The 27,399-nt window shown below is 45.2% G+C and overlaps 1 protein-coding gene across 1 annotated transcript in view; it reads left to right on the forward strand.

The window, feature by feature from the left end:
* The first annotated feature begins 1,324 nt into the window (after window positions 1-1,324).
* SNTB1 (syntrophin beta 1) overlaps window positions 1,325-27,399 on the forward strand; it is a 115,561-nt gene continuing 89,486 nt past the window's right edge. Inside the window, exon 1 of the mRNA XM_074848136.1 lies at window positions 1,325-1,933. Within this exon, the coding sequence (XP_074704237.1) occupies window positions 1,411-1,933 (523 nt within the window). The 5' untranslated portion in view covers window positions 1,325-1,410. The remainder of the gene's footprint in view (window positions 1,934-27,399) is intronic.

Genomic DNA, 27,399 nt, shown 5'->3' on the forward strand with positions numbered 1-27,399 from the left:
TAGAAGACCCTACTAAACCAAGGCAAGCTTGTCCATGGATGATCCCGTATGTAGGTCCCACACACACCCTGGCAAGGTGAGTCCCAAGTTGTCCAGCAGACGTTAACCCAGGGCACTCCCGGTGCTCCCACACCTGGGAGCAAAACCCTGGTGTCAGGAGTGAATGGCATTGCTTCAGAGAGGAGCGAGATGCCACGTTTAGGGACCCACACGACTCACATGGCCGAAATGAGTGGGACTAATAAACTCACTGGCCACCCCAGTCTCTCCAGATCCTTGCTCCCACGTACACCAAATGGTTCAGGACTGCTGAAGTTTTCAGCCCAGATTGGGAAGGAGCCAGAGCTGCTCTGCAAGGAGCAGGAGCCGAGGCGGTCCAGGAGGTGCTTGATGTCTGTAGAGTCACATCACTGTGACATCTCCAAACCAGCAATGTGAAAGCTTTGTCCTCTCTGGTGCCTGACTTGGAGTCTCGAGCACCTCATCAGGCACTGAATTGGCTCCTAGGAGGAAAGTCAGCACGGGAAAAAATGCAAAATGGGTAACGTGGCCTCCATGGGCCTTAAAAATTTGTGATCGAAGGGCAAAGTAAACAGTTTCAAAATGTGCGGAAGTGTCCATGACAGTCACCACCTTCATCCTACAAAGCCGTGAAACGACCTGGATTCTGCTTCCCTACAATTGAAATTTAACTACCTTTGTGCCACCTATTAGTTTTAACACGCTTTATAAAAAAGTCTCTGGGAAGACCAAAGTTGCGTTTCCGTTAACGCTCCTCTGCCGTTGACTTCCCCCCGCCCTGCTCCAGCCGGGCAGCGCACACGGCGGCTGCCGGGGGCTGGCACGGCGCGGCCCTGCGGCGCCGAACCCACCGCACCCGCGGAGCGGAGACAGCCCCGACTCGGCCGGGACGTGTCCCCGCGGCGTGTGCCTGGGACGGGCGGGACACACACACACGTACACGCAGACACACACGTACACGCAGACACACGCGCACACACACACGCGCACACGCAGACACACACGTACACGCAGACACACGCGCACACACACGCGCGCGCACACACGTACACTCGCACACACGCGCACACACGTACACTTGCGCACACACACGCGCGCACACACGCGCGCACACACGTACATACACGCGCACACACACGTACACTCGCACACACGCGCACACACGTACACTTGCACACACACACACGCGCGCACACACACGCGCGGCAGCAGCGGGCGGTGCCCCCAGGTGCGCCCGCCCCGTCGCGGCCCCGGGGGGGCGGCCGCGGCTCCTCGCCCCACCCCGCCGCGCCGGGAGCTCGCCGCCCCCCGGCTGAAGTCCGGTGCCTCCGCGCCGCGCCGCGCCGTGCCGGGGGTGCCGTCACTCGGCGGTTCCAGCATGCGCCTAAGATGGCGGTAGCGGCGGCGGGCGGCGGCGGGGGCGGCCGGGCGCAGCGCAGCGGCTGGCTGGAAGTTTTGGTGCGGGAGCGCTGGCACAAAGTGCTGGCCAACTTGGGCGGCGAGGCGCTGGTGCTGAGCGGCGAGGAGCGCCCCGACGGCGCGGCCCACAACGGCCTGGGCGGCGATGGGGCGGCGTGCCGCGGGGCCGAGGGCGGCGGGGGGGCGGCGGCGGTGCGCACCGCCTTCACCGACCCCCCCGAGCAGGTGCCCGAGGCCGTCTCCAACAAGAAGCGGTGCGTGAAGGTGCTGAAGCAGGAGCTGGGCGGGCTGGGCATCAGCATCAAGGGGGGCAAGGAGAACAAGATGCCCATCCTCATCAGCAAGATCTTCAAGGGGCTGGCGGCCGACCAGACCCAGGCCCTCTACGTGGGCGATGCCATTCTGGCCGTCAACGGCACCGACCTGCGGGATGCCACCCACGACGAGGCGGTGCAGGCGCTCAAGCGGGCCGGCAAGGAGGTGCTGCTGGAAGGTAGGGGCCGGGGCACTGGGGAGGGCACGGCCCGGCCGCCAGCGCGCCCCGGGCCGGGAGGCTGTGGGGCAGGTCGGCTCGGCTGCCAGAGTGGCGGCGGAGCCGAGCCGAGGGGGGGTGAAGAGGTGCCCCCGTGCTTCTCCGCACCGTTCCTCCGGGCGTCTTTCCAGCGGGGAGAGTTTATTCCCCCCCACCCCGAGCCGCGGCGAGACTCCCGACGGCATGCGCTGAGGAGGTAGCCCCTCGGGGAGGGGCGAGCGGGCTGCCGGGGAGCTGGGCTTGAACTTGCCGTCGTGCTGCCAGCCGCCGGAGCCCCGCAGCCCCGTCCGAGCGGCCGCCGGAGCCCCGCAGCCCCGTCTCGTCTCGGCGGAGGGTCGGCTCCAGGCGGAGGGCTCACGGTGGGAGCCTGGCCGACCCCCCGCCGGGGCGAGGCATCTTCAGGATCCGCCGCCTGGACATTTTCGTGGCTTTCAGCCCAAGAAACGGCGTGGGAGTTGGGTGCCGGGAGAGGAGGGGTTAAAGGAGGAAAGGAGCCTCCTCGGGCCGTGAGCGAAGGGCTTCGGGGACTTCCCGAGCCAGCTCGAAATGCCCGAAGCCTCCCGCTGTCCAATTCTTCCTTGCCCCCTTCCACCACCCCACTCCCACCGAGGGAAGAGGGGGAAAAGAGACTTGAATGAAGCTGGTGGTCCCTCACTGACACATTAACCATCCCCTGCGAAGCTTTAATTTCGTTTCTCAAGGGTGACTGACACAGTTTCGTAAGAAGTAGCCTTAGAAACTGAGCCCGGAGTAAGAAGCAGACGTTGGTGTGCGCGGAGGAGGCGTGGAGGGAGGGTGTCCCCCCGGAACGGGTCGGATGTTGGGGGGGGCGTGAGCAGCAGGGAAGAGCCAGGTTCCCCCGGACAGCGAGTTCGTGAGGAGAGAGGCATTCACAGGCGTTTAATCCTTGTCGGCTCACAAGGACTAATTTACTTGCTCCACCTGAGAGAATGAACAGCTTCAGAAATGCCCTTGGCACGTGTTTGATAAAGTGATTACATATTTGCTGAGAAGTTCATTTAACCGGCGGTCAGTGGCATTTGAGGCATGCTGCTGTGCCACCTTCCCCTGTGCCATCACCTTCCTCCGAGCCACAGGCGCTTTCACCTCACTGTGCCTGTAGCCCTTTTGGTACCTCACAGTTTTTCATGTGTGGCTTTTTGATGCTTATTCTGAGGAGCGAAGGAGGTGCTGCTGCCGCTTAGGAGGTGCAGCTGAGATCAGCCATGAACAACCGACGGTGGCATAAGGTTATGGAGGAAGTTTGAAGGGGAGGGAAGGTGAGAAAATGTCATCCGCAGTAGTGTATGGTATTTGGTGTTGTCCACATGACAGTGAAAACTGCAAAAGAGTTAGTGCCCCGTGAGGATTGAAGAAGCTGAGGGCAACTGTGTCTCCCCTCCAGGCACGCCCCGTGCTGCTCGCAGGACCGAAGTGCATCTTGTGCTCCCTCGCTGCAGCCAAACTGCTTACGAAGATACCTGTGAAGTCTTAATCTGAACTCCTCTCAGAGGTCTGAACTGAGGCTATGGCATCTAAATTCTGTCACTGGTTTGTTTACACAGTTTAAGGGCTTCCTGGGGTGCAGGCCGGGCAATGGCTGACCTTTGGTGTGATCTAATGAGTAATGTATATAGTCCTTGCAACAGCCTCCCTCCCGCCGTGTAGTGCCTGCAGTAACAGCACCTGAACACGATGCTGCTGTACGAGTCTTAAAACCCTCAGTTTTCTTTCCAGTAGGACCAAAGATTAAGCCGTTTCAATGTGGACTCAGCATCCTCCTTCTCTCTTCTTTCTTCATCGCAGCTATTTTCTTGCATTTCTTTGCTCTGTGAAGGCTGATGTGCCTCAGTGGTCGTTTCTGCGATTGAAGAGCATATTTCAGTAGTCATCCCTATGTAGAATTGAAATATTCTGACACTGAACTCAGTATTTTGGCCTGCCTTTCTCTTGCTATTTCAGCAGAGTAACCCAAATGAGAGTTGGCCGCAGCATTGCCCCAGGAGGCACTATACTCCTTCAGCGGGGAACCTCTCTGCGTGAATGCCTTGTGTAAACAGGCAGTTTAAAACAATTCCCTGCTATTCAATTTCCCACTTTGAAGCTCCTTCTTCGGTAGCACAGTCTAAAACAGTTTTTTTATTACTAAAGGAAGGAAAATCCAAAAGTTTTTCTTTTCCCCTTTAAAGTATAGGAGGGAGAGCCGTGATCTTCCTTTCCTTCCAGACAATAGGAATTTGCCATTTCCTGACTTCTTGGAGAGTTATGTATTGCAAAAAGCAGCCTGTGCTCGGGCAGGGCAAGACCCCTGCACAGCAGCTCCACTCTAGGTTCTTTCTCTAATTAACAGAGCAATGCCAGCATGTGTTTCCAGAGTCAAAATGTAACATTTACATTTTCAGGGAGATTTGAGACTTGCTTGTGACTTCCAGACCAGGAAAGCCAAATATGCAGAGGCGTATGGCAAGGTGCGAAGCACGAGGGGCATATTTCATGGTGCAGCAGGGCTCTGGGTATTGCCCAGTGCGTTGTGTGTTCCTGGAAAGGGTCTTACAGTTGAGTATTTCCTAGAGGTTATCAGCAGTAAGATGTGGTCAGTATGGCTCAATACACCCAACATCAGAGTGCTGGAGCCTGTCTGTTATATAGTGTCCTTCCTAAAATTGCTTGCTCAGTGAGATGAGGCATTTACAAACTCAGCACTAAGCTGTAGACTCTCCTGCATTCCTGCCCAGGGAGGAAGGGAGTGGAAAATCCCTCCCCAGCCCTCTGCACCATGTGCCAGCAGCAGGGCTGGCACTGGGGTGAGTGGTAGGAGGAGGAAGGTCTGTGAAGAGGGGAAGGGATGGGACAACGCTTCATTTTAACACTTGCCCCTTTTGCTGCATTGATCATCGTCTCTGCAGTGGTAGAAACGGAAATTATTTGGTGGAGGGTTAGGGCTGGCATAGCTGCAGTAGCTGTGCTGGTGTGGGGTGGCAGAGCTGTAAAGCCCAGGGGGAGAGGTCCTACTCCAACAAGTTTAATAGGTATCCTAAGTTGTTCTGTTCTCTCATTTTCCACCCTGAAGGACATGGTGTGTCACAGTCCAGTTACTAAGCTAAAGTTGTATAAATCAGCTCCTTTGTGCAGGTCTGATCTGTGGGGTTGGTCAGGGTGCCTTGAAAGCAGGTAGGATTTGATAAATGGGAGGGAAATAAGGCAACAGGTGACACTGCTATAGAAGGAGCTGTAAGGCAGAAGGTTCAAGAGGAGAAGGAGGTGATGGTGAGGAAGGACTTGAGCCCTAAGAAATCATGTGCTCTCATCTACAGGGATGGACCTCTTCTGCCTGCAGGGCTTAATTTCCTGTGAGCCTTCCATCACCGCTTTGGCATGGGTGCAGGGAAGCAAAGCATCTGGTGAGCAGGGCCAGGGGAAACACTAGCGTTGGGCTTGTCGGCCCTGGACGGCTTCTCGGGTGTTCAGTACATAAGGACAGAGCTTCTCACCAGCATTCAGGAGTGCAAAAAATTTCCCTACATGAGAGATGAGACAGCCTCCTTGTACAGTGCATATTTGCAGGTGTGGAAGGCAGCTAAAATTCTCATGACAGCTATTGTTTGTACATATAATTTCCCTGCAGTTCTGTTAAACTGGGTCTTCTTAAATAAGCACTTTGGAAAATCAAGCAGCCCCTCTTGTGCTGTGTGAAGCACATTACATTCAAGTGACTTTCAAGACACAAAAGGTGTTTGTTTTTATCAAAGCATCCTAGATGAGAGCAGTCCCTTGGCATGCTCTGTAACCAAGCCGGTTGTACTTCACTTACATTCTCAGTGTGTTCGGTGAAAAAATGAAAAATTGAAGCAGCCTGTGCTCATGTCAGACAGGACCCCTCTGCACGATGCTGTATTTGGATGTGAAGGAAAAACACAATAGTGTGGTCTTTGCTAGCTGACTGCAGGGTATTTTTTTAGATCGCATCACTTACTAAGTTGTTAAATGTGTGTGGATGAGCTTCTGATGGTGATGGTGGCAGGTACGCAGTGGGTGGAGCATCTTCTTAGTGATGCTGGTTTCTTACTGGTTTTGAGTGATTCTCGGTTTAGCTAACACAATTGCAAGGTAGGGCTTACAGCTCCCTTGAGAAGTGTCTCTTGCAGCCTCTCTGGGTTTGCAGAAATTTCCCACAGAGAGGCAGCCCCCTGCATAGTGAATTTTAGCATATGGACAATAGGTGATAGTCATTTTCTGTAGCCCTCTTGGGAGTAATCCACAGCTTTAAAGCAATGTAAGAGTAAGCGTGGTGCAATCTGTACTGTAGTAACATGTATTATTTTCCAAGCAATACTTCTGTAAGAATTGTAAGAATTCTCCCCTTCCTACCCTTTTTAAATTTTCTTTGGGTGAAGCAAAACAATTCTGCCTGTTTGAATTACATGTTGAAATAGTACAAAATAGGCATGGGCTGCTTGTTGGCTGTATTTTTCTCTTTCCTATCTGTTTTCCTGTTTCTTTCAGTAAACTAGTGACAACAGGAGATTTCTGGGGGCTAACAAAATACGATATTTATCCAAGAAAGTGTGTCTCTTGCAAGTGTAGGGAAAAAACCGAGGCACAGGGCACTTAATAAGTGCCTACGTGATGTAACTACTTACTGCAGTCAGGGCTGTAAATCTCAGTGATTTACAATTGCATGCATAGTTATTCCTTACACTTCCAGTAAACCTATGGAGAAAACACTCTACTTTTTTTTTTTATTAAATTTTTGTTTGCATTTTTTCTTTTTCATTTTTTGCAAATATGCAGTTAGGGAAATGCTTTGGGCTATACCACATTTCATGGCCTGTGTAGCTGCCCTTGCCACACATCAGTTTGAAAGTGAAATTGAAAGGGAAAGGAGCAGGTAATCTTATTCTCAGGAATACTGGATCTAAGCAGTCCCCAAGAATCTCAGTTTTTATTCTTTCAGCTGCCTGCAACGGATGGGGAAGCTTGAGTGGGAACACTTGATGTGTCTTTCATTGATTAGATTAGATTACAGGCTAATTTAGCAGTCCAGACAGTCTGTATCACCTTTCACAGATAAGAATCAGTACATCCTCTTTGCAGCAAATCTGGTACAAGTCCTCTTTCTCAGTTACTGTAAAGAAAATAAGGCATTTGTGGGCAACACATTCCTGGATTTATTTGGACCAAGTGCAGGGTTCCCCCTCAACCTCCCCTCTGCCCTGCCTTGGAAATCATTCCTCCTTAGGACTTAGTACCAGCACTTTAAGGGTGTTTAGGAGATTAGCTATGTCTAGGGATCTGGGATTCAATTGCACATATAGAGTCTACATGTTAAGTATCATTAGAAAAAAAAAAAGCATTTTTGAAAATCCCAGCAGTAATTCCTTTGTGGAAAATTAAATTGAAAACTTGATATATGTCTTTGAAGACTCTTTAAACCATTAGACAGAGTAAAATTGAATGCTGAAGGCTTTTGCTGTAGTAAATGGAACAGTGTTTGTATCTTAATTTTGCCATGGCAGGTGCCTTTTCACTGAAGGCCAGTCCCACCCTCCCAGGAAGGCGTTTTCACACAGGTGATTGCCAGTAACACTGGCCTCTCCACATCCCTGCCGCCCACTGGGTTTGGGTCAGAAATGCTTGCTGCAGGTCTGTCCCGAGGGAGTTGGTGAGAAGCCTCTGTAATTCAAACTGGAGTTTGGATTTGCGGCAGCCCAATAGAGGTGCTGATCCCAATAGGTTGATGGTTTCAGGTATAGGTTGGGAACGATTTTTAATTTTTTTTACTTTCTTAATCTCACTGTTTCCAGAACACATGGTGTGGAACTCCTCCTGGTAGTAATTTATCTGTAAATTTGGCTTTAAGTATAGCATCAATTTGTGTGCATTCAGAGTTTGTATGTGTTGGAGAGTTTACCGTATTTATTTGTAATCTGTTCCAGTGGTCACTTACTTCCAGGCTTTAAGAACACATTATTTCCATTACACTTTTCTAATTTAGATTTCTGATCATAGGATTATTTTGTACTTTATTCTGCAAGATTATGTTGCCATGGCTACTTGTTAGAATTGGTTAGAAGGGAAGTTGGAGGAAACAGTAGTTCAAGAGAGCAATAGCATACGTAAGTGAACAAAATGTGATGGGAACAAAGCTGTCCCAGTACTGCACAGGAGACTCTGGCTTTCCAAGCCTGAAAAAATTCTTTAAGCATCTCAGAAAAATATTTGGTGAAGAAGGGATGGTAGCAGTGTTTCTAGAACATGCAAAAAGTCTTTTAACTATGTATCATATAGGCTTGTGAGTAGCCTGTATGATATATCTGGCCTTGATGTGGTGGGTAGAGGTAAGTGAGATTCATCTCTCTTACCCTCTTACCCCCTTCTGACTCTCCGTTGGTCTCACTACAGTGGCTGTAGCTGGTGTGAAGTGAGCTTTACTTGGCTTAGCTATGTCACCTCTCCAAAACGTAAACTATGTTGAGCAGAGGAAAATACTGCTGTCAGCATAAACTGTGTCTGTGCTTTGCCAGGACATCTGTACTTGGAGCAATCAGGGACAGCATCATACTGTTGTGGGGGATTGGAAAAGAGCTAGTACTCCGAGTAGTAGGAATAAATAGTCTGTTTTGGCAGGGGCAGAAAGCTTATTGTAGAGATGGGAAGGAATATTGGGGGAGTGGCAGCATTTGGTACATGCCTTGAGGAGCGTCACTGCAAGGAGGGGTTAGAAGACGTTCGAGGTGAGGCATGGCTGTTTTGGGCTAGAGAAGTTTGTGAGAAACTACAAAGTATGTAGAAAGTGTGGAGTGCTACTTGTCACTCATGCTACGTGTTGGAAGGTGTGTTATGAGCCTCCTTCATGCTCTTTAATAAACGTCTGTCAGCTGATACTCTGCAGGACCAAGAAGGCTGCTCTACGAGGCTTGGTCTCCGTGCTTTAAAAGGTGGCTGTTGGCCCTGCCTTCTGTGTCTTGCAGTTCTGCAAGAGAGAGGATTCATTGAAATTATGCATCCAGCATCTTGCAATATCTCAGAGTCCAGCAACACTGAGTAGTGAACTAGGACATAAAAGTTTTTTACGTAACTCTGCTTGCAGGATAATCGGGGAAAAGATGAAACTGGTTTGTCCATCGTCTACTTAGCTATCAAAACGTACTTTTCTCCAGAACGTAAGTTAAAAAACTTGCTTATGAAAGGTTTGATCAACTGTTAGTAGTCCTGCGGATTGCTTCACCACTAGATACTGCCTTGCTTTTGGGTTAAGTTTGTTCCTTCACATAAATTAAATTAAGGACATAATTTCTGCATAACTCTTTGGCAGACTTGAATTTCCGACTGCGGCTACTGTACACTTCTGTTATGGTCTGGCTTTAATTTTGTCTGTCTAGAACTTGAACTACTGAACTGGTTACAGCTTTCACTGTGCATATACTTAGGGCATGACAGAGTAGGTCACTGCCAAAGCAGCACATCTGTATTGGAGCAGTTGGGTAAAATGAAGTTCTTAATTGTAAGGAAATGAGCCAGAACAGTAGATGTGGAGAAACTGTCTCTGATTAGAGATGATTAACATACAGCACACTCCTTCTAAAAATGTTGTGAAGCTTTTTGCTGAACTCTTGGAAGTAGTGCTTGTTGGCACAGCTCTAAAAGTCATCGAAACGAAGGCTGTGGCTATGTTTATTCTGCACTGCTCAGGGATGTTTCCCTCTAAAGATGACATATATTCGAGCAGTGAGCCTGCTTCAGGCAGCACACGGGTGAGTAACTCGTGTGTGTGTGCATCGGTGTGAATAGCTTCTATTCACTTTAATGGCGAACTAAAAAATGGTAAATTCCTGGTATGGTGTAAGTATCTGAGAAACAGAATCCTTTTTCCCAGTATCTGAAAGTTAGAGACACATATAATATAAAAATAAAATTAATTTTTTTTTTTTTTTTGAAAAAAGTATCAGAATATAAATTCTCTTCTGGCAAAGGAGGCACAACTTAACTGATTTGCTCTAACAGATAATGTGACCTCATGGGACTATTTATCAGCCTCATGTGCCCTTTCAGGGAAATAGGGCCATTAGTTAAGCTTATGTTCCATTTGCCATAGGCATATTCTGTTGGTGCAATACCTATTTTGGCTTTTAACATAATCAAGTAGTTAGAAGAGAGTATTGAAAGCTATACCATGGAAATAACATATCTCCACTCTTGCCTGAGTTACTTCAATAATAACTGTTTCTAGGATGATTTACTATACTAACACATGTGGTTTAACTGCTATTGACTCTGATTCTGCAAGGGGAGCAAGAGGCAGCTGTGTGAAGGTGCAGATGTTGGAGAGGTTTAGTGTTATCCAGTGTGTAGCTTATCAGGCTGCTTTAAGCTAATAGTTTCAACTTAGGCAGGGGGAGTTTATCTATTTATCCTGGAGTCAGAGCTTTAGTCACTGCAAAACAGCCTGGAAGGACAGAGCTGGTAGCGGGGCTGTCAGGACAGCAGTGGCAGACGTGATTTCCCTCGTAGCAGGCAGCTTCCTGTTGGTCTTACTCTTGCCAGCTGGGAGCCAGTGGGATCCTTCTCTTGCTGATGTGAAGCCAAAGGAGGGATTTAATTATTGATGTTCAGGAGTATTTTCCAGGAATGAGGTGAGCAGGATTTGCCTTCAGTACTTGTTGCTTGAATTCTTTGTGGCTTTTTTTTTGTTTGGTTTTGGGTTTTTTGGTTTTGTGGAATTTTTGTTTGTTTGTTTTGTTGTTGTTTTTGTTGGGGATGCTGTGGAGAGAAAAAAAGGTTTCCAAATGACCATTTTTTCCCAAAGAACACATTATTCTTGGTAAGTGTCTGCCCCATTTGACTTATTTGTCCTGTGTCATGCAGTGGCAGACTCTGCTGGTACACAGCCTCCTCTATCAGTGATGTGTGGCTGGGATGGAGGGGTGTCTCCAGAGAACCAGCAGGATTCCTGTAGGATTACCTACCATATAAATATGTACCTAGGCACAGAGACACACACCGTAAGATGTATTTGTTTACATACTTCTGTAATGAACAGCCCCATCAACAGGCATTCCTTGTTCGGGGCTTGACCTTCAACTGTGCTTGAGGCCAACATGGTTGTGCCAGCTTTAGGCTGCTGGGGCTTTGCCAGGTTTGGAGAGGCTGAGCTGATGCCTATGAAACCCATCATGTCTCTCTGCTACAAGGGCAGTGTGGTGGGCAGTCCTGGCTCAACGCTGCAGAGAGGCTTTTGGTATCGCACCCCTGGGAAGCCTCTTCCAGAGCAGGGGATGTGGCTGGTTGTGAGCTCTGTCAAATAAAGTCAGGAAGATGTGCTTACTGCAAGAGAAGGGGAGCAGTCTTCAAGCTGGAATGACTTGGATGATGACAGCAGACTCTTTGTGAAGAGCTCCAGGTGTTATTACTGTGCTTTGCCTAAATTAAACACATCTAGATTTTAGAAGCTCAGGTAAATGGCTGGTCAAAGGGTTAACATAGCTCAAATTCTTCAAACAGCTGAGGAAGTCCTGAGCACACTGGTGGGGAGAGACACAAGCAACACTTAAACCTGCCAACAAACCTCAGGGTGCTACAGATGCCCCAGCTAATCTACTTGAAGCCACTCTTGCTCTCATGGCTTTTGCTGCTCTCTTCTTTGCAGGTTGGGTTGCAGGCTGATGCCGGAATGTTTGTAGGCATGGTTCTCATCTAGCCCTGGGGAGGAAATCTGTATTTCTGCCTTAAAAAAGGTAAAAAAACCTCATAGTAACTTCAGTCTTCTTCATGTTTGTGGAACACAGGAGAAGTGTCCAGGCCAAAAAGGCAATAAAAGAAAACAGCGTTTTAATTCAAAAGAGTGCAAGTGAAAGCAACTAGTTTTGAGAAGTTCCCAGTCCATTCAGTGAATGGCTGTCTGTATAAATAAGCCAGACTTTAAGTGATGTATGAGGGCAGGTCATAAAGAAAACATTGCAGTAACAAACTAGTGGAATTTTCACTTAACACGTTAAAATCAACCCTGAAAGGCTCCATTAAGGAAAGCCATAAGTTGAAGTTCTAAGAGATGGCATATAAAATATCCCTAAAACTAAAAATGATCCTCTGTCAGTTTTATGTTTTCCTTTCACTGCGTTATATCTATTTTAATAAACATGTGGGATAGACTATCAAAAGAGCAGCACTTTGTCTGTGAAGCCTTGAGGAAATAAATAGTGAGTCTGGGCATATTATAAATTTCATCCAATAAAAATAAACTTAATTGATTCTGGGCTTTGCTTGTGTAAGGACTGCTATTCTGTGTTGATCTTGTTTTATATATATATTGAACTTTTCTGCTAGGCATAACTTGAAATGTTAGTATTTAATGCTTGAGTTTTCATTCAAGTACTGCCAGAGCTTTCTGTCTGTGTTCATAAATAGTATTAAGACCTTAGAAACGTTTCAAGGTTCACTCTCTTAATAAAATATTGAGGAACAAATACCTTTTGGTTTTTGAGGGAGGAGAGAAAGGGTTGACTTGAAAATACAGAAGTTTCTGTGGGAATCTTTATGATGTTTTAATTTGAAATGTCATTTTATATTTAAAAAGAAAGCAATTTGCTTTCAAAAGGCTGATTTGAACTTGCATTTGAGAACTTTTCTAAATAGGACTTTTTATGTGGAATAACAGAAAATTACCCAATGTACCTTCTCCTTGTGGAAAATCTTTGCAATCATGTCACATTTATCACCAGGAAACTTTCATGGCCAAAAAGTTTTGACCAACTCAATGCAGTAGTTTTCTTCCCATTTTGTTAAAATATGTAGTTCTTTTCTGTAAATGCAGGTGTTTATTCTGTTCTTTGGAAACTTTAGACATGCTGTTCTCCTTAAACACTTTGTTCTGTTACTTTTCTATCAATACACACATTGTACAAAGTGGATAAGGATATATATTTGGTATGAGCCAAGACAGATACGCTTCCAGTGGAGAAGTCACAAGTGATATATTACATGAATTCCTGTAAGACGTTTACGTTTGATCTTTTCAGTTAGTCCTAGTTCTGGGGGTATGCTTCCTTGTTTCTGTGAAACTCACAGTAGAAGCCTTGAATACAGAGGGAAATGAGGAACAAACTTCTCAAGGCTCTAAACCTTGCCTAAAATATCTCTTCTAGGTGTGATTTTAATATCTCCTCAATGCAGCTGTAAATTAAATAGGCCCTCTACCTTTTTAGCTTTTGCTGTGTTAAAGACTTTGTGTAGAATTGTATGTATATGAAGGAATCAAGAAGTGTTCATGAAACTATAAAGGATGGGAAATTATTTCTATGGGGGAATATGTGATGTATTATTTTGTTTCTTTATTTTCCCTTTGCTTTCTTTTTGTTCACTATTGCATTGGGTGATGTTGGTTTAAATGTGGCTGTTTAATTCCAGAGCTGACCTAGCTATAAATGTGTATCAGCAATATTACATGGGCACAAGGTACAAGCGGGTACACACATACAGCGTACGCCGTGAGCTTGCATGTGTGTTGTACATGCATTTGCTCATATCCAAGACAGAATTTGTTTGTTGTCAGTAACTATGTAAATTAAGTTAATTGTTCTATGAAAATGGAAATAAATAGAGTCTTGATTATACCGACACTGAAGGAGTCTCTGGGTTGATTCATTTGCGGGAATGCTTCACAGGAGGCTGCACCTGCAATTTTGTTTTTTCTCAGGGTCTGTGTTCTCAGGGTCTGCTTCAGCTATCTGTGGCTGAGCCTCCAGTGGTGAGCGGGTGATGGCCAGGCTGGTGGGAATAACCTGCTGTCTGCTAGAGAGTGATAAGAAGAGGGAGTGAATGTGGAGCAGAAGGTGGGAGGGTGAAAACTACCTCTGCTTCAAGTTGGCATGAATTTTCCCATTGTTTTCAGTGGGATTAGGATATTGTTTAGCAAGCAATATTGACATAAATCACTGATGGGGAAAAAAGATGATGCAGTTTTATCCTGTCTCTGATAGCTACTGCATTAATTCTCCTTTAAAATAATATGGACCGATCTTTGGTCCTTACTGGGTGACTCACTTCGCTGGCTTCCTGCATGGCTGAAAAGACCTGCTCACAAAATTTTCAGCTGAGGCTGTATGTTAACATGCTGCTTTACTGTGCTTAGCAAACCTGACTCCATACTCCCTCTCCACAACCCTTTCAGCTTGTCCCTCCTCCCTTCCTTCTCCCCCAAAGACTGATGAGCAAAAGCATTGTAAAATAGATGCGGCAGCAGTTCAGTCTCTGAGTTCAGTCATTTTGTGCAGTAATAATTGCTTAAACAATTGTTATTTCTTAATCTACTGTTCAGTGCTAATCATGAAGGTTGAGTAATTTGGCACAGTTGGATCTGTGCCTAAGCTCTGGGTCTTTGTCTCAAACTAGAAAAGCATCAAAATGTTACTTCTGCAGACCTCCATGGTTTCTCTTAAATTCCGGGGTGACAGATACTGTATCAACAGATTTCCAAAGGATGTTTCTGGTTTTCTTTCTTGTTCAGAGCTTAACTCTGACCTCTGCAACAGCAGCAACACAATAAAAATAATGTTTAACTGGAGCAGGAAGCAGTCATTGTTTTTGGAGACAACAAAAATGTCGTTTCAGGTGAAGGCTGGTTAGTGGAGTTACGTTTTGTCCAAAAAGTTGCACCCAGCAGAAATTTGACCTCTTTCCTTTTGAACAAGAGGTTTCTAAGTGCCTTCTCTGTAGCACTGTCAATGCAGGGATGGTTCTCCAGGAGAAATTAGAGTTTGCTGCTTCCTTGGTGCCACTGCAGTGTATAGTGCCAGACTGTGACAGTCAACAGAGATATTCTGGGTTTGCAGAGTACAGCAAGACCAAAGCCTCTGCATGTCTTGCCCCTGCCCCGACAGTGTAATGCTCTTCTCCCCGCCTTGATTTGTCTGGATATCATTTGCCTCCTTTCTGCCCTCTGCCCGCATCATTTAGGATGCGAAGCAACATCAGAAGAAGTTTGATGTTTGTCAGCCTGATTATGCAGGAAAACCTGCAGTTGTAGCTGAACAAGTAATTGCACAATCAAAATGTTAGCTTGCTGACTTTATCCCTGGCTGCTTTTTGTATCTGAATGCTGGCAGATCCCTGCTGGGGATGAACGCTGTATCGGGGCAGGCTCCATCAACTGCTGATGGCCACCTGGCTAACAGCCAAACCTGATGGTTTTCTTTATCTCTGCAAAGTTGCAACTGAAGTTTAAGAGTGATTGAAAAGTGACAGAATTGGTATCATCACAAGAGGGTACATAAACCGCCTGTATTTAGTGTCTGAGGTCTGGGAGAATTTGGGTTAGCTCAGGAGCCCAGAGGTTTTCAGGCCTGGAATGCAACCCAATTACCTTGTAGTTTTTTTCTTTTGAATATAGGCATCATTAGAAAAAATAGTGAGTTGAAACTAACCCCTAATTTTAAACCTGTAATCATAGCTTTAGAAGAGTGTTGCAAAGAAAGCACTTACAGTGTATTACATGAAGAGTACCCAGTTAAAGTATAATAACCGATTCAGAAAAGGCAAGCGAGACACAGCTCTGTAATAATAACACCATGCTTTTTGAACATTATTTCCTTGATAAATGCTAGGAATAAAAATAATGTGAGTCTGATTCAATAGGCACTTCAGCTGCAGTGCCCCTGGCATCGGCTCCTCTGGGGTTCAGTTCTGGCTGCAGGACCCCCGTGGCGCAGCCTGAGCTCTCTGAATAGTCCTGCTGAAGGGACACTGTGTATGAGCCACAGTGGCCAAGGAGATGGAGAAAAGAAGGTGTGTTAGTCTCAGCTTGATCTGGGGGGAGGTTTGCTTGTGTCTCAGGAGCACCTCCTACCATGTCCCTGTTTAGCAGAGGAGGTGGTGGAGGGGACGGAGCCGTGAGGGGCACTGGCAGCCTCCCTCAGACCAACCTTCCTCACAGCTGCCTCACGCTAGAGGATCCAACATGGCTGGATCCACGGTTCCTACGCACAGGTACTTCCCAAAGTGCTCGCAGAGCAAAAGTAGGTCACGCTGTCTCTTCAGCCTTTAAATATTGTATAATAACAATATATGAAAATAACAGTATATGAAAACAGATGAAAATACTCCGCTTTGCAGACTGAAGCAGGGTGGGCAGGCAGCAAGGTCAGGTGGAATGCTCTATCCGGCTCTGCAGTGTTGTACAGGCTGAAGTTTAGTGTGTATAGGCTACTCTCTCTCTGCTCTGATCCTGTAACTACATAGATGAGGATGACCTTTGCATACATAACATGTCTTAATTGATTTCAGTGAAGCCTAGTTTGGGTAAGGCTATGCAAGCCAAAGACCCATGATTTTGTTTTTCCTCTTTTGTGGGCGTGTGAGTGCTGACTGTACTATATAAAGCTGCTTGCTGTTGAGCCTGTCACTGTTCAAGGTGAGGAGAAAAAGTGTTCATGTTTTTATTATCATTCCTCCTTCCCAACCTATGCCGCACCAAAACAAATAAGCAAATGGTAGCAATTTCCAAGAAGAGAAGAACTGTTTTGCAGATCATAGCTTTTTCCGCTGGAAAAAATGTGGCCACGTTTAACTTCTTTTTAAAGAGCGGCAATGTTGAATATACAAATTAAACTCCAATTTACACAGTTGAGATTTTCATGAGCACTTTACACAAGTATTCTCAAAGCAAGATTTTGAAATAATGACATTTGCTAGGAACAGTCTTTGGGGAAATGGACAGTACTTGCATTTTTACCCTTCCCCCTTTTGACAGCAGCCTGTGTCAGGCCAGTGATGGGAGCCAGGCAGGAGGACTGTGGCCAGCTCTGAACAGATTGGCCTTTGTCTCCCCAGCACAAACGTCCCTCTTCTTTCCGAGGGAATGGGCAAAACGGGTTCTGACCCATCATGACTGGCTGTTTGAGGCTTGTCCGTCAGCAGGAGAGAGACAAGCACCTCCCTGTTAAAACGCTGCTGCAGAGTGAACTGTCAAGCAGGCAGTTAAAACAGTTCAAATCTTTATAAGCCAAAGTTTAACATCGGCCGTGAGGTACTTCAGCTGTGTCACAAGACTGCCCAAGTTGCTCTGCGGAGGTTTTCTCCTCCGGTTAGAGGCTCAGAGCTGCTTTGCTGCCCTGAAGCACTGAGTGGTGCAGAGGTGCAGTGGTGCCCAGCGAAGCTGCTGCTGGTTGTTTCTTTTTTTGTCAGCTTAAGTCTTCAAGTGTGTAGTGGGAATACCTCTTGTGAGAACAGGTTAGCAATGACAAAAGCCAGTAATAACCTCTGCCTTTGTTACTTCAGAAGGTGTGCCCTCATGAAATTTAGGAGGAGACCTGGAGTTGATGTAAAGAGTCTAATTCTGCCCTTTTCATTTGTATGATGCCTTACACTGATACTATTCGAGTGCTTGGTATTTTTACTAGTCCTAAGTAAACTGTTCAACTGAAGTCACTTCCCAGGGTCCAAGAGCTATTCACAGTTTTTTCTGAGCATGGTGTAATTTGCAGCACCTCTTACCTTCAGCTGCAGAAAGGTGGTATGTCAGGGACTGTAGTTTTGGGCTTTGCCAGTGTTGTTCATACAGCTCCATTGGCTTTATCTCAATTACCCATCAGAGGAGGAGACAACTTAAAAGCCATTGCTATCCAGGGCACTACTCAGCTGCTGCATCAGCTGGGATCCCTGCTGCCTCTCCTTGCCTCTCAGCCTGGCCTGTTGTAAACTGCTGAGGTTAATTGGGCTGAACCTATCTGTAGCAAAGTGCGGAGTGTTTCCATCACCAGGGCCAATGCTTTCTAACATGCTACATGCTATGTATGGAGCATGGTCTGATTTCTGTGTTTGCTAGTTGTTCTCCAGATACTTATACCTCAGTTAATGACATGGAGCTGGACTTGGGATGTGGGCAACCATGAAGCTGGAGCCTACAGGAGATGCGTACATCACCTCCAAATGTTCTCGTTTGCAGCAGTGGTGATGGACTGTGAGAGGTGTGCCCAGCAGCTGGCTGACAGAGTAGGCAGTATTATTAACATCTAGTAACACTGATCAGAAATGGAGTGCTGAAGAAGCTTTGTGCTGGAGCCAAAGTCCATTCTTTGTTCCTCTAGCTCACTTGTTACACACTGATCCTTCTCTGCTTCTCTGTGGTTGTGGTCTGAGCTAGGCTTCAGCACATAAAGCCAAGCGAAACGTGTTTTCAGGCCTGGTTAGCTGACATGTTTGCTTTTGGGTCATGGTTTTTGATGTTCGTGCTGTAGAGGCAACAACAGAGGGGAAATACGATTGTGATGCCTTGGCATGTAGGGTCCTGGTGTGGTCTTCCCTCTGGGGCAGAGGAGCACTGAGCCAGCACAGCGTGAGACTGGATTGTGGCTGGGATGCTATCATCACCCACTGATGTTTATTGTATTCCGTGGGGCAGGAGGGAAAAATCCCACTGATACCATCCCTGTACCACAACCACCAGAGAAATCTGTCTCCTCCATAGTTTCAGACCTTCTGGGGTCCCTGGCAGTGTCCTGCAGTCAGGCTGCAGCCCAGGCTTCTAGGTAGACTTTAATTTGCTATCAAGAACTATCATATTAATGGCTTAATATTTTTTTAATCTATGGAGGGGATGTCATTGTTTTAGCACTGAAGAGAGTGTAGAAAAGAGCCCTTTACCTCCTAAATTTTTGATGTTCTTGAGTAATTTTGAGATATGCTAACAAGGAATGTGTTTTAACAAGGATGCAGAACTAGAGGCCACGTGAAATGATATTTTAATCTAGGCTCTCATCAAAAGGCATTTGACTTTGTTTTGAGGGGTAATGTATGGGACACAGTCTTTGCTCTTAAAGGAGCATTATCTGTTTGGTTTGGGCTTTTGCTTGAAAGGATAAATCATTCTCCCTTTTCCTCTTTTTTATTTTTTTTATATTTATAAAATGTACTTGCTTGTGTCTTTGAGTGCTTCCTTTTTGCTGGCTTTATACAGGGCTTTTTTTACTGACTGTGTAGTGACCTTTGCCATCCCCAAAATCTTAATTTCTAATTCTGAGAATTAAAAGGTAAGGTGCAGAGAAAGGTGCTTGTGATTTTGCCTTTGTTTTCCCCTGTCTCACGGATGTTCAGATCTTTAGAGAGGATTCCTCTTATGTTAGGCATTTTGGCTACACTGAGCATCCCTGCTTTCAGGACGGGCAGCAGAAACAAGCTGAGTGGTCCTTGGGAGATGCCACTCTCCCTCCTCACTTATTACAGGGATAGTAGTTTGGCTTCCAGTTACACCTCTTAGGTGATTAAAGTTATGTGACATAGATCCCTTCCTTATAATGCTTTTCCAGATTTTTCTTTGCAACCTGAGGACAGTTCTTTATTTCTCGGTTCTCACTCAGTTACATGATTCTCCAGAATTGGGACTTTGAGGGAAACACAGAATTTGTGCAGAGCAGGATACAATCCAAAGAGCAGAAAGTGCTACATATCTTTGTGCAAATAATATAAAAAAAGCATATATACTGTTTGAGAATATTAGCATGTAATTGTGTTGTATGTTGGCCTTGGCAAGAAACTTGTGTAAGAAAACCCCATCCCTGTGCTGCAGTGCACCTCTTTGTGGTTGCACTGATTTACCCGTGTGCAATACCATGCCAGAAGCAGATTTTTTTTTTTTTTTTTAATTACATGGGATAAAGTTATGCTCCAGAAAAGATGTCATCTTTAATGCTTATTTTTTTAGTGATGGAGTTTACAGAGCAGACTCAAAAGTGGTTGTGCTGGCAGAAGGGAGCCGTGCACTCCAGCACGAGGCAGGAGAAGCACTGAGGCTGGAGGAGGAACCCAGCAAGGTGGTTTTGTCACTGAAGCCAACATGTTGTGAAACTGCAGCCTGAGCTGAGCGGGACTTTCCTGCCCTTCTCCTGGCCTTGGCAGCTCATTCCTGCTCCTCCACCGGAGCTCTGACAACTGCTCCCCTGTGGCCCTGCTGCACGTTGGGGTGCTCCAAGTCCCCAAGTCGGCTGCCTGGGTGGCAGCAAGGTCAGGGGAAGCTTGAGTCATTAGAGGTCCCTTTTGGGGGACAGCTCATGTTTAAGATCTGTGTAAAGCCATTGTGAAACTGCACCCATCGTGCTGAGGCTTGTCTTGTTATTGTCAACATGCAATGGGTAAAATCTGGCCCTGGTGAAACCAACTTCAAACACTCCATGATGGAGCAGGGCCAGGAACTCTCTTAGTGTTGCAAATTGTGCCACAGTTGAGAAAAAAAAAACACTTTTTTTTTTTTTTTTTGAAAAGTGCTAGACTTCTGTGTGACAGTCTTGAATTTTCAGTGTTAATTGTGTCACCTACAAGTTCAAGTTTGCTTCTTACCTGCTTTGTATTCCGCAAATCCCAGCTTTTATATAACCTTGTGTTGCTGCATAAAGGATTGATATAAATCTTTCATACAGGCTGTCTTCTGGATTGTGTGTGGGAGTGGGAAATTCTGCAGAAGTTAAAAGTACCTGTCCTGAACAAAGGCTGGGTTGATTTGATAGCAAAAGCAATGATCTTACATTTGAAGTGAGGAGCAAGAGCCAGAAAATAAGACACTTCTCACTACCTCCGATGGGTGAGAAGAGGGACAGCTGATTCTTGTGGTGCCCAGGAGCAAAGCACAGACTCAACTGAGACTCCGGAGTTGTGCATGTTTAAGTGTTGTTTTGGGTTAAGACAGGAAGGGAGACTGAACTGCAGCAGCTTTACTTGTATATGCCTTGCTTAAACAATAAATGCTTTTTATTCATGAATGGCTTTATGTACAGTTAATCCCTTATTTTCATGCTCTCACTAGCCATGCATAGACATGTCTTAAAAGCTTCAATTTCACTATGTTCCTGGACATGCTAAATTTGGTCCATACTGTGCAGGTGATCACACTTTAAGTGAGGGAATCCTGTGATTTTTTTAGTGCTTGCATGAGTCTCAGATCTAGATGACTTGTTCTGTGCTAAACCCAGCCACACTGTATTTACTCTGCCTTGAGGCCATTTAATTATGTTGACTGTCCTACCCATTTCACAGAGCTCATAGCTGTTTGAGTTGCTTTCTGAGCTCTGCGACCTTTCCAAATGATCTAGTTTATTTATGTGAAATTTTTTTAGCATACTGTTTCCTTCTGTATTCAGTCCCTGTCCTATTAATAACCAGTTTGTTTTTTTTAAACTTGCTGCATATCACTTCTGTTGTTTATGCCTTCTTTCTTCTGAGTGTCGGTGACTCCAACCCTAAGCGTGCTGGTTCCTTGCACCTCCACCAGTATTTTGCTCCATTACATGCTCTTCCAACATATTAATTAATCTGGCAATGCTACTCAGAATATCAGGTGTTTGAATGCTTGATGACTTCCTTTCTTGGAAAAAATATTTTATTTGAAACAAAAAATTGAGAAAGCATCCCGAGAACTATAAGAAGCTTATCTTCATTAGCTAAATTAGAAAATTGTGAAATGTTGCAAAGATACAAGGGGAAAAAAAACAGAAAAAATTGGGATTAGCAGACTCTGAAAGCTCTGAAATGATCTTGGGAACTTGACTCACCACTCTGTGCAAAGGGATAGTGACCCTTAAGTTTGGTTGCAAGACTGACTACCTCATGCCCACAGGATGGCTTTGCATTTTCTTGTTCAGGAGTTACAACTTATTTCTTAGCATGAGGCTGCTTTCCAGGTCCTTGCTCTGGATCTTCCAGCAGATTGAGTGCTGCAGTGTGGAAATGCAATTTTGAACAATCTAGACTTTAGTGTATTGATCTGGGGTGAGATAATGCATGGGGTATGGCTGCATTACGCTTAAAATTTTTCTAAATGGTTGCTGCTGTGGTGCTGACCTCCTTCTACCCCCAGCTGTGTGTCCCTGACTCTTTTTTGTGTGGCTCAGGCATTTATCTGAATTTCTAGATGTCTGGTTCAGAGAATTAAACCAGCAGTAAGTTGGGGCTGTTTCACTGGCCATGCAGCCCTGAACTGTCCCTTACATAAATACTGGTGGTTTTGCAATCAGGCAGGGAGCTGGTTTACCCAGGTGAACATGAACAGTGTGTTCTCATGTTGTTTCATCAACAGGGTGAAAAAGACCCGAGCATCTCTTCTGATCCCTTTGCTGGCTCTTGCCCCACTTGCTTTATGGTCAGAGTTACTGAATGGCACCTGACTGCATCCCTTAGACTTGTCCCGGTTCATATAATCCCTCTTATAGTTTCTCCCCCAATATAGTGCCCTCAGCACAGCAGAGGGTGTGGCAAACAGTGATTCATGGATAGGACTGAGAAGTTGGCCTGGCACTTCTTAAACCTGCTGGAGAAATCACGATTACACTCTAGCCTGCAGCTGGAAAGCATGGTTTGTAAGCTGCCACTGAACCCATTGCTTTCGGTGGCAGCAGCCTTCTTCACATACTAATACACTGTTCTGGTTTGGTGGTTATTTCTTTCCCCTCAAGTGATATGTTTTAGCATAATATCAGTTTATCTGAAACTTTCAAATTCTGGGAAAGTACAAGAAATAAGAACCATTGTGTCTGAAACAATGACTAACTCCTTTTTTTTAGGGGTTATTTGAATTAATAAACATGACCAAAAAGCACTAGAATGGAGAGGCCATGGAAACTTTTTGCTGCCAGTAGCCCAGGTGGCATCTCTCCAAACTCACAGTGTGGGCTGATAGACTGTGACACCTCATGTGTCCCTTTCTGTGCTATTTTATCATGTTTTTTGAGAAATACACGCAAAAACTTCCCCTCTGGGAGAGGACTGAACCGCATCAGTCCTTTTGAAGATGGCCTCAGCATGGAACTGGCTGTTTTCAGACGTTTTCTGTGAAGACACAACCAACAGTGAATGCAGCAAGCCTGGAGATCAGCATGGCTACATGAGTTCCTGGGCTTCAGGTTACGTGTTAAATATTCCTAAACAGTGCTAGGCTGAGTGCCCACGAGAAAGTACACGGTGGAGGCAGTCAGAAAACCTCCAGGGAGCTTTGGGTGTAGAGCAAATGAATGGTGGCAGTGTCGGTTTTAACACTTGATACAGTAAAATCGCCTTGTTTTCCCCTCCTCTCTCTCCTTGCCTTCTGCTCCTCTCCCTGGTCCCCAGTGGCTGGTGTGAGCTGCCAGCATCCCTTTTGTTCAGAGATGCTGTGGGGTGGTGCTGGTGACACTGGGATGGAGAGCATGGCACAGGACAAAGGTAGAGGACCAGACTGTATAGTTGTGCTTGATGCACCCATAAGGATGATTCTCCTCTCCCTGTCCCTGTCCTTCTCCCTCTCCTCCCCTCAACTTAGATTTGTTCTTTCTTTTTTTCCTCTTTAAGCTAGCACCAAGACCAGGTGCCTAGGCAGCAATTTTCAATACAAATGTTTGTTTCTTTGCTTTGCTGAAGTTGCACCCTCCCTGAAAATTCAGTCTGTGCTCTTTCCTGGAGAGGGAGCATCTCTTTGGCAAAGACCTTATTGGCTTGTGAACTTTCTGTATTAGTTACAGTAACTCCTCACCCAGTTTTAGTGGTAGGGCAAACCCAGGTCTCAGCTACACCTTTCTCAGCTCCTTGGAGAAGATAAAGCTATTCAAAAGTGCAACACTTCAGAGCCTATCAGTTTTGCACAGGGACAGGAGAGGTGGGAGGATTTGGCATCTTTCTTGCAATAACAAAGGCAGCAGGAGGTGCAGAATGTGAGACTCAAAACCTTTTTTAAATTTATCTTGAAATTAAGCAAGCTGAATCTGGAAAGGAATTAAGGCATTAGTCTGCATTAAGTTATTTCGGCAGAAGTATAAGCCCTCTTTACATCAGTAATGTTCCTGCAGGAGCAGCATGGACCTCAGAAAGTATGCTTTTGTGTGCCACAGCAATTTGAATCTTTCAGTTTTGGAGTGAGCAAGCTTAGCAGATGCTCTAATAAATGTGTCCAATATTGAAATATTTGTAAATATTGGTGTTTACTCCTGCTGATAAATCTAGAGATCTCCTTAAATGCAGGTGGAGAGTTGGTGAATGTACTCTTTATGCAGAGAAGCATTCTGAGGAAGTAAAAAACACATCTCTGAAACCAGTGAAAATTAGAGATGAGGATTCATCTGCCATCTAATCCCAGGGACCTGCCAGAGCACGGTGGTGAAGCTAGGTGTCCTCACTTCAGTTCAGGATTTCTGATGATTTATGCTTGAAAATACCATTCTTAATTTCCATGACAGAAGTATACTGAGTTTCACAAATGTTTCCAATTCACACATAAAAATAGATAAATGGAAATTTTTACCATCTACTAAAGCTTCAAAGGAAGTAGTTATGTTTAGTTAATTAGTTTTGCTGTTTAAATATCTACAATCCATCCTCTCCTGGCTTACAGATTCAGTAAAGAATCCATTACGGAAATAGATAGCCTGGGGGGAGCATACCTACCCTGTAAACCCTTTTAGCTGTTCAGTATTATGAATGTATGTGAAATGTCAGCTTTGTTCAAATGCAGGAATAAAGAATGCTTTTCTAATGTGCATTCTCTTAATCTGGTTCTTGATCAGAGGTTTTTGGCTCCACAAACCAAAGCAGTAGAGAGGGTGAACAGGAAACAGTGTAGAAAACAAAAAGGAGCCAAAGCATGTTCTTTGCAAAATATATAAGCCTGATGCCCAGAGAGATTGGCAGTAAGGGTGTGCAATCAGGCTAGCACACCGTTTTCTTCATTTTGTCTGTCTGCATCTATGAAATACTCTATGAAGTGGCCCTTCATCCATGTGGAAGAGGGGCCCAATGTTTCTCTGCTTGCCTTTTCTCTCTGCTCTCATGTCTTCCAGGTCACCTTTGTTCATATTTTTTTTTTCTGGTTCCCTCCTACGTGTTGCCTGGTGCTGCATCCTCATCGCAGCAAACCCTCATTGCCTCTGTGACACTCAGACATGATTAAGCAGCCTCTGGAGTTTGGGCAAGTTGCTTGCACAAATGCACTGGAGCTGTTGTGGTTTTGTTTTTTTTTTTTTTTCACTCAGAAGTTGAGCTGCTTAAAACATCTATTATTTTGGCCTCACACTTTACGTTATCAATTTTATTGCTATTTCTGTTCTGTTTGCTTCACACTGAATATGTAGTCATGTTTGCCTTTCACAAACCTACAAAAAGTGCAGTTTAAGGAGCCAATCTGTGTTTGAGGATTGGTTCCACTACAATCTGGCTAAGAAAACTGTCCTTGTATTCAGAGCAATGGTATTTTCTACTCTTTTTTCCCCCCAGTATCTCAGTTGCTGAAAAAAACTGAGATAATGTCTCCATCAAAGCAGCATATTACAAAGGCAGTATTAATTGAAGGCCCAAGTTGTGCATACAGGTGTTTGTGCATTTCCATGCACAGCTTAACATGTTTGAAGCTGAGCAACAGAAATTTGCCCCCTTTTAAAATCAGCAGTCGCTTTCAAAGATACTGATTTTAATGGCAATAAAGCACAGTGAGGTTCTCTAGTGGAAAATGGAAGCAAGAAATAAAGTCTGCAGAAGTTGATCTGGCAAAGCCTTGCTTCCACTGGGTTTTAAATAATTAAATGATTCTTTCTTAAATAGCAAGGGAACAAATATTATGGTTCATTTCAATGGGATCTTTAAATATTGTTACTGTTAATGTACTTTATTTGCTGTAAGAATGATTTTTTGTTGTGTCTTGAGTAGAAGATCAATTAGATTCCTTTGAATGCACTAAGACTGTAGGAAATTAAAAATAAAAGAGAGTGTATGTGTTTTCTTGAGTCTCAATAATCAGTATTGGAACCTAATCCAAAGCTGCCTTAATTTGCTAAGTAGAAAGGAGTCTTTTCATTGACTTCAGGTTTCTTTGGATGAGTCTTCAGAAGAAAAAATCATTTGGACAATTTTGTTCTTGTATATGCAAACATAAGTAATGTATAGAATTGGATTTATGCCTATACATTTTTTTTAACATTTTGGGTTTTGTTTGGATGATTAGGAAACAAGTAAGATTTTATTTTAACTATGTGAAAATGTGCACTCTTCAGGTAGGTACCTTTGCTGGTGAATAGAATTGAATACATTTTTTTCTTGTGGCCTCCTAATGGACTGCTAGGAACGTGATACCCCAGTTGTTTGGCAGGTTGAGTGTTGTGAACCTCTGATCAAAAGACATCATGAGACTTTTCCTTATTTGTGCAGCTCTTCAATTGAAGCAAGTTTCAAACAGTCGGGCTTTTGCAAACTTCCTATTTACTCAAGAAAAGCTTTTTTTTTGGGAGTAGACCATCTTTTTGTGGGGCTACTAAGGGTATTGATATTTCAGTCATCTTTATGGTGGCTAGCAGAATACTAATTGCAGGACTGGTTTGATTGATTTTGTCAGTACTTTTTCATTACTTCCAGTAACAGAGGATTATTTAGGGCTGTAGGTGGACTAAGAGAAAAATGTCCTGCCTTGCAATAGTTTTCAATGCTGCTGGGAGATGCAAAGTGTTTTGTTGACCCAGCCCAACAGACAGACCAGAGATGTATTTCGTCTTGATCTCGTTATTGTGAAGGTATGAGATTACCTCTGAGAGGAGGAAAGCTAGAGAGAAAATTAGTCTTGGGGCTTACTCAGCCAGTCTATCTCCAGCTGAGTCATTTATATTTGTCAGTACAGTGTTGCCCTGGGGACTTTTTTGCACTTGTTAAAAATAAAGACAAACCTCAGGGGGGTGGAGAGTCTGGACAGCATTTCATGGGGGTGTGGGAACAGTTGTGGGCATCTGGCCTCCTTGCAACATCCTGTTTCCCCAAGTTATCACAGCAAGTCTGTGCTCTTTTTCCAGCCTGGCTTCCTGAGTCCCTCCTCTCACCATACCCTCCCGCCTTTAACTCTTTTTCTTCCTACCTTGGCTAGAAAGGAGGAGGACTTGAGTGCTGGTTGCGAGGCTGCTTTTGCTGCTGTTCCATGTGGAGCTAGAGGATGGAGGTGAAACGGACCTTGGCTGGTGTGAATCCAGAAAATGGTGACTGGGTCAGGCTACTACCAAAGTCTAGGTCCTTGGGGGAAGGAAGATCTCCTACTGCAGCTTTGCTGGTTGTTGTCATCACATCTTTCTGGGGGGAGAGCAGTTGACAAGCAACCCTGGAGAATATCAGTGAATGAAGGCTTCACCCCTGGCCTGAGATGGGGTGGTGAGCACACCTCCAGCCGCTGGACACTGTCCGAAGGACTTGACTTGGCAATGTGTAGGAAGTGTACAGGGCTGCTGCTGACAAGCAAGCTGCTTTCCAAAGCTGCAGTGAAGATGTCCTTGTCCTGCAGCTCCCCCTGGGCTGGGATCACCCTCGGATAAACCATGTTACAGGTTGGTTCCTATGCATGGACATAAACGTTCATATGGATAAGGCTGGATGTCTGCCACCCCAGGATCCTCTCACTTACACTGGCCAGTAAGCTGGTATTTAGAGAGAAAAGTAAAAAAAATTCTGCCTGA

The sequence above is a fragment of the Strix aluco genome, chromosome 1 (genome assembly GCF_031877795.1).
Source record: "Strix aluco isolate bStrAlu1 chromosome 1, bStrAlu1.hap1, whole genome shotgun sequence".
Lineage (NCBI taxonomy): Eukaryota > Metazoa > Chordata > Aves > Strigiformes > Strigidae > Strix > Strix aluco.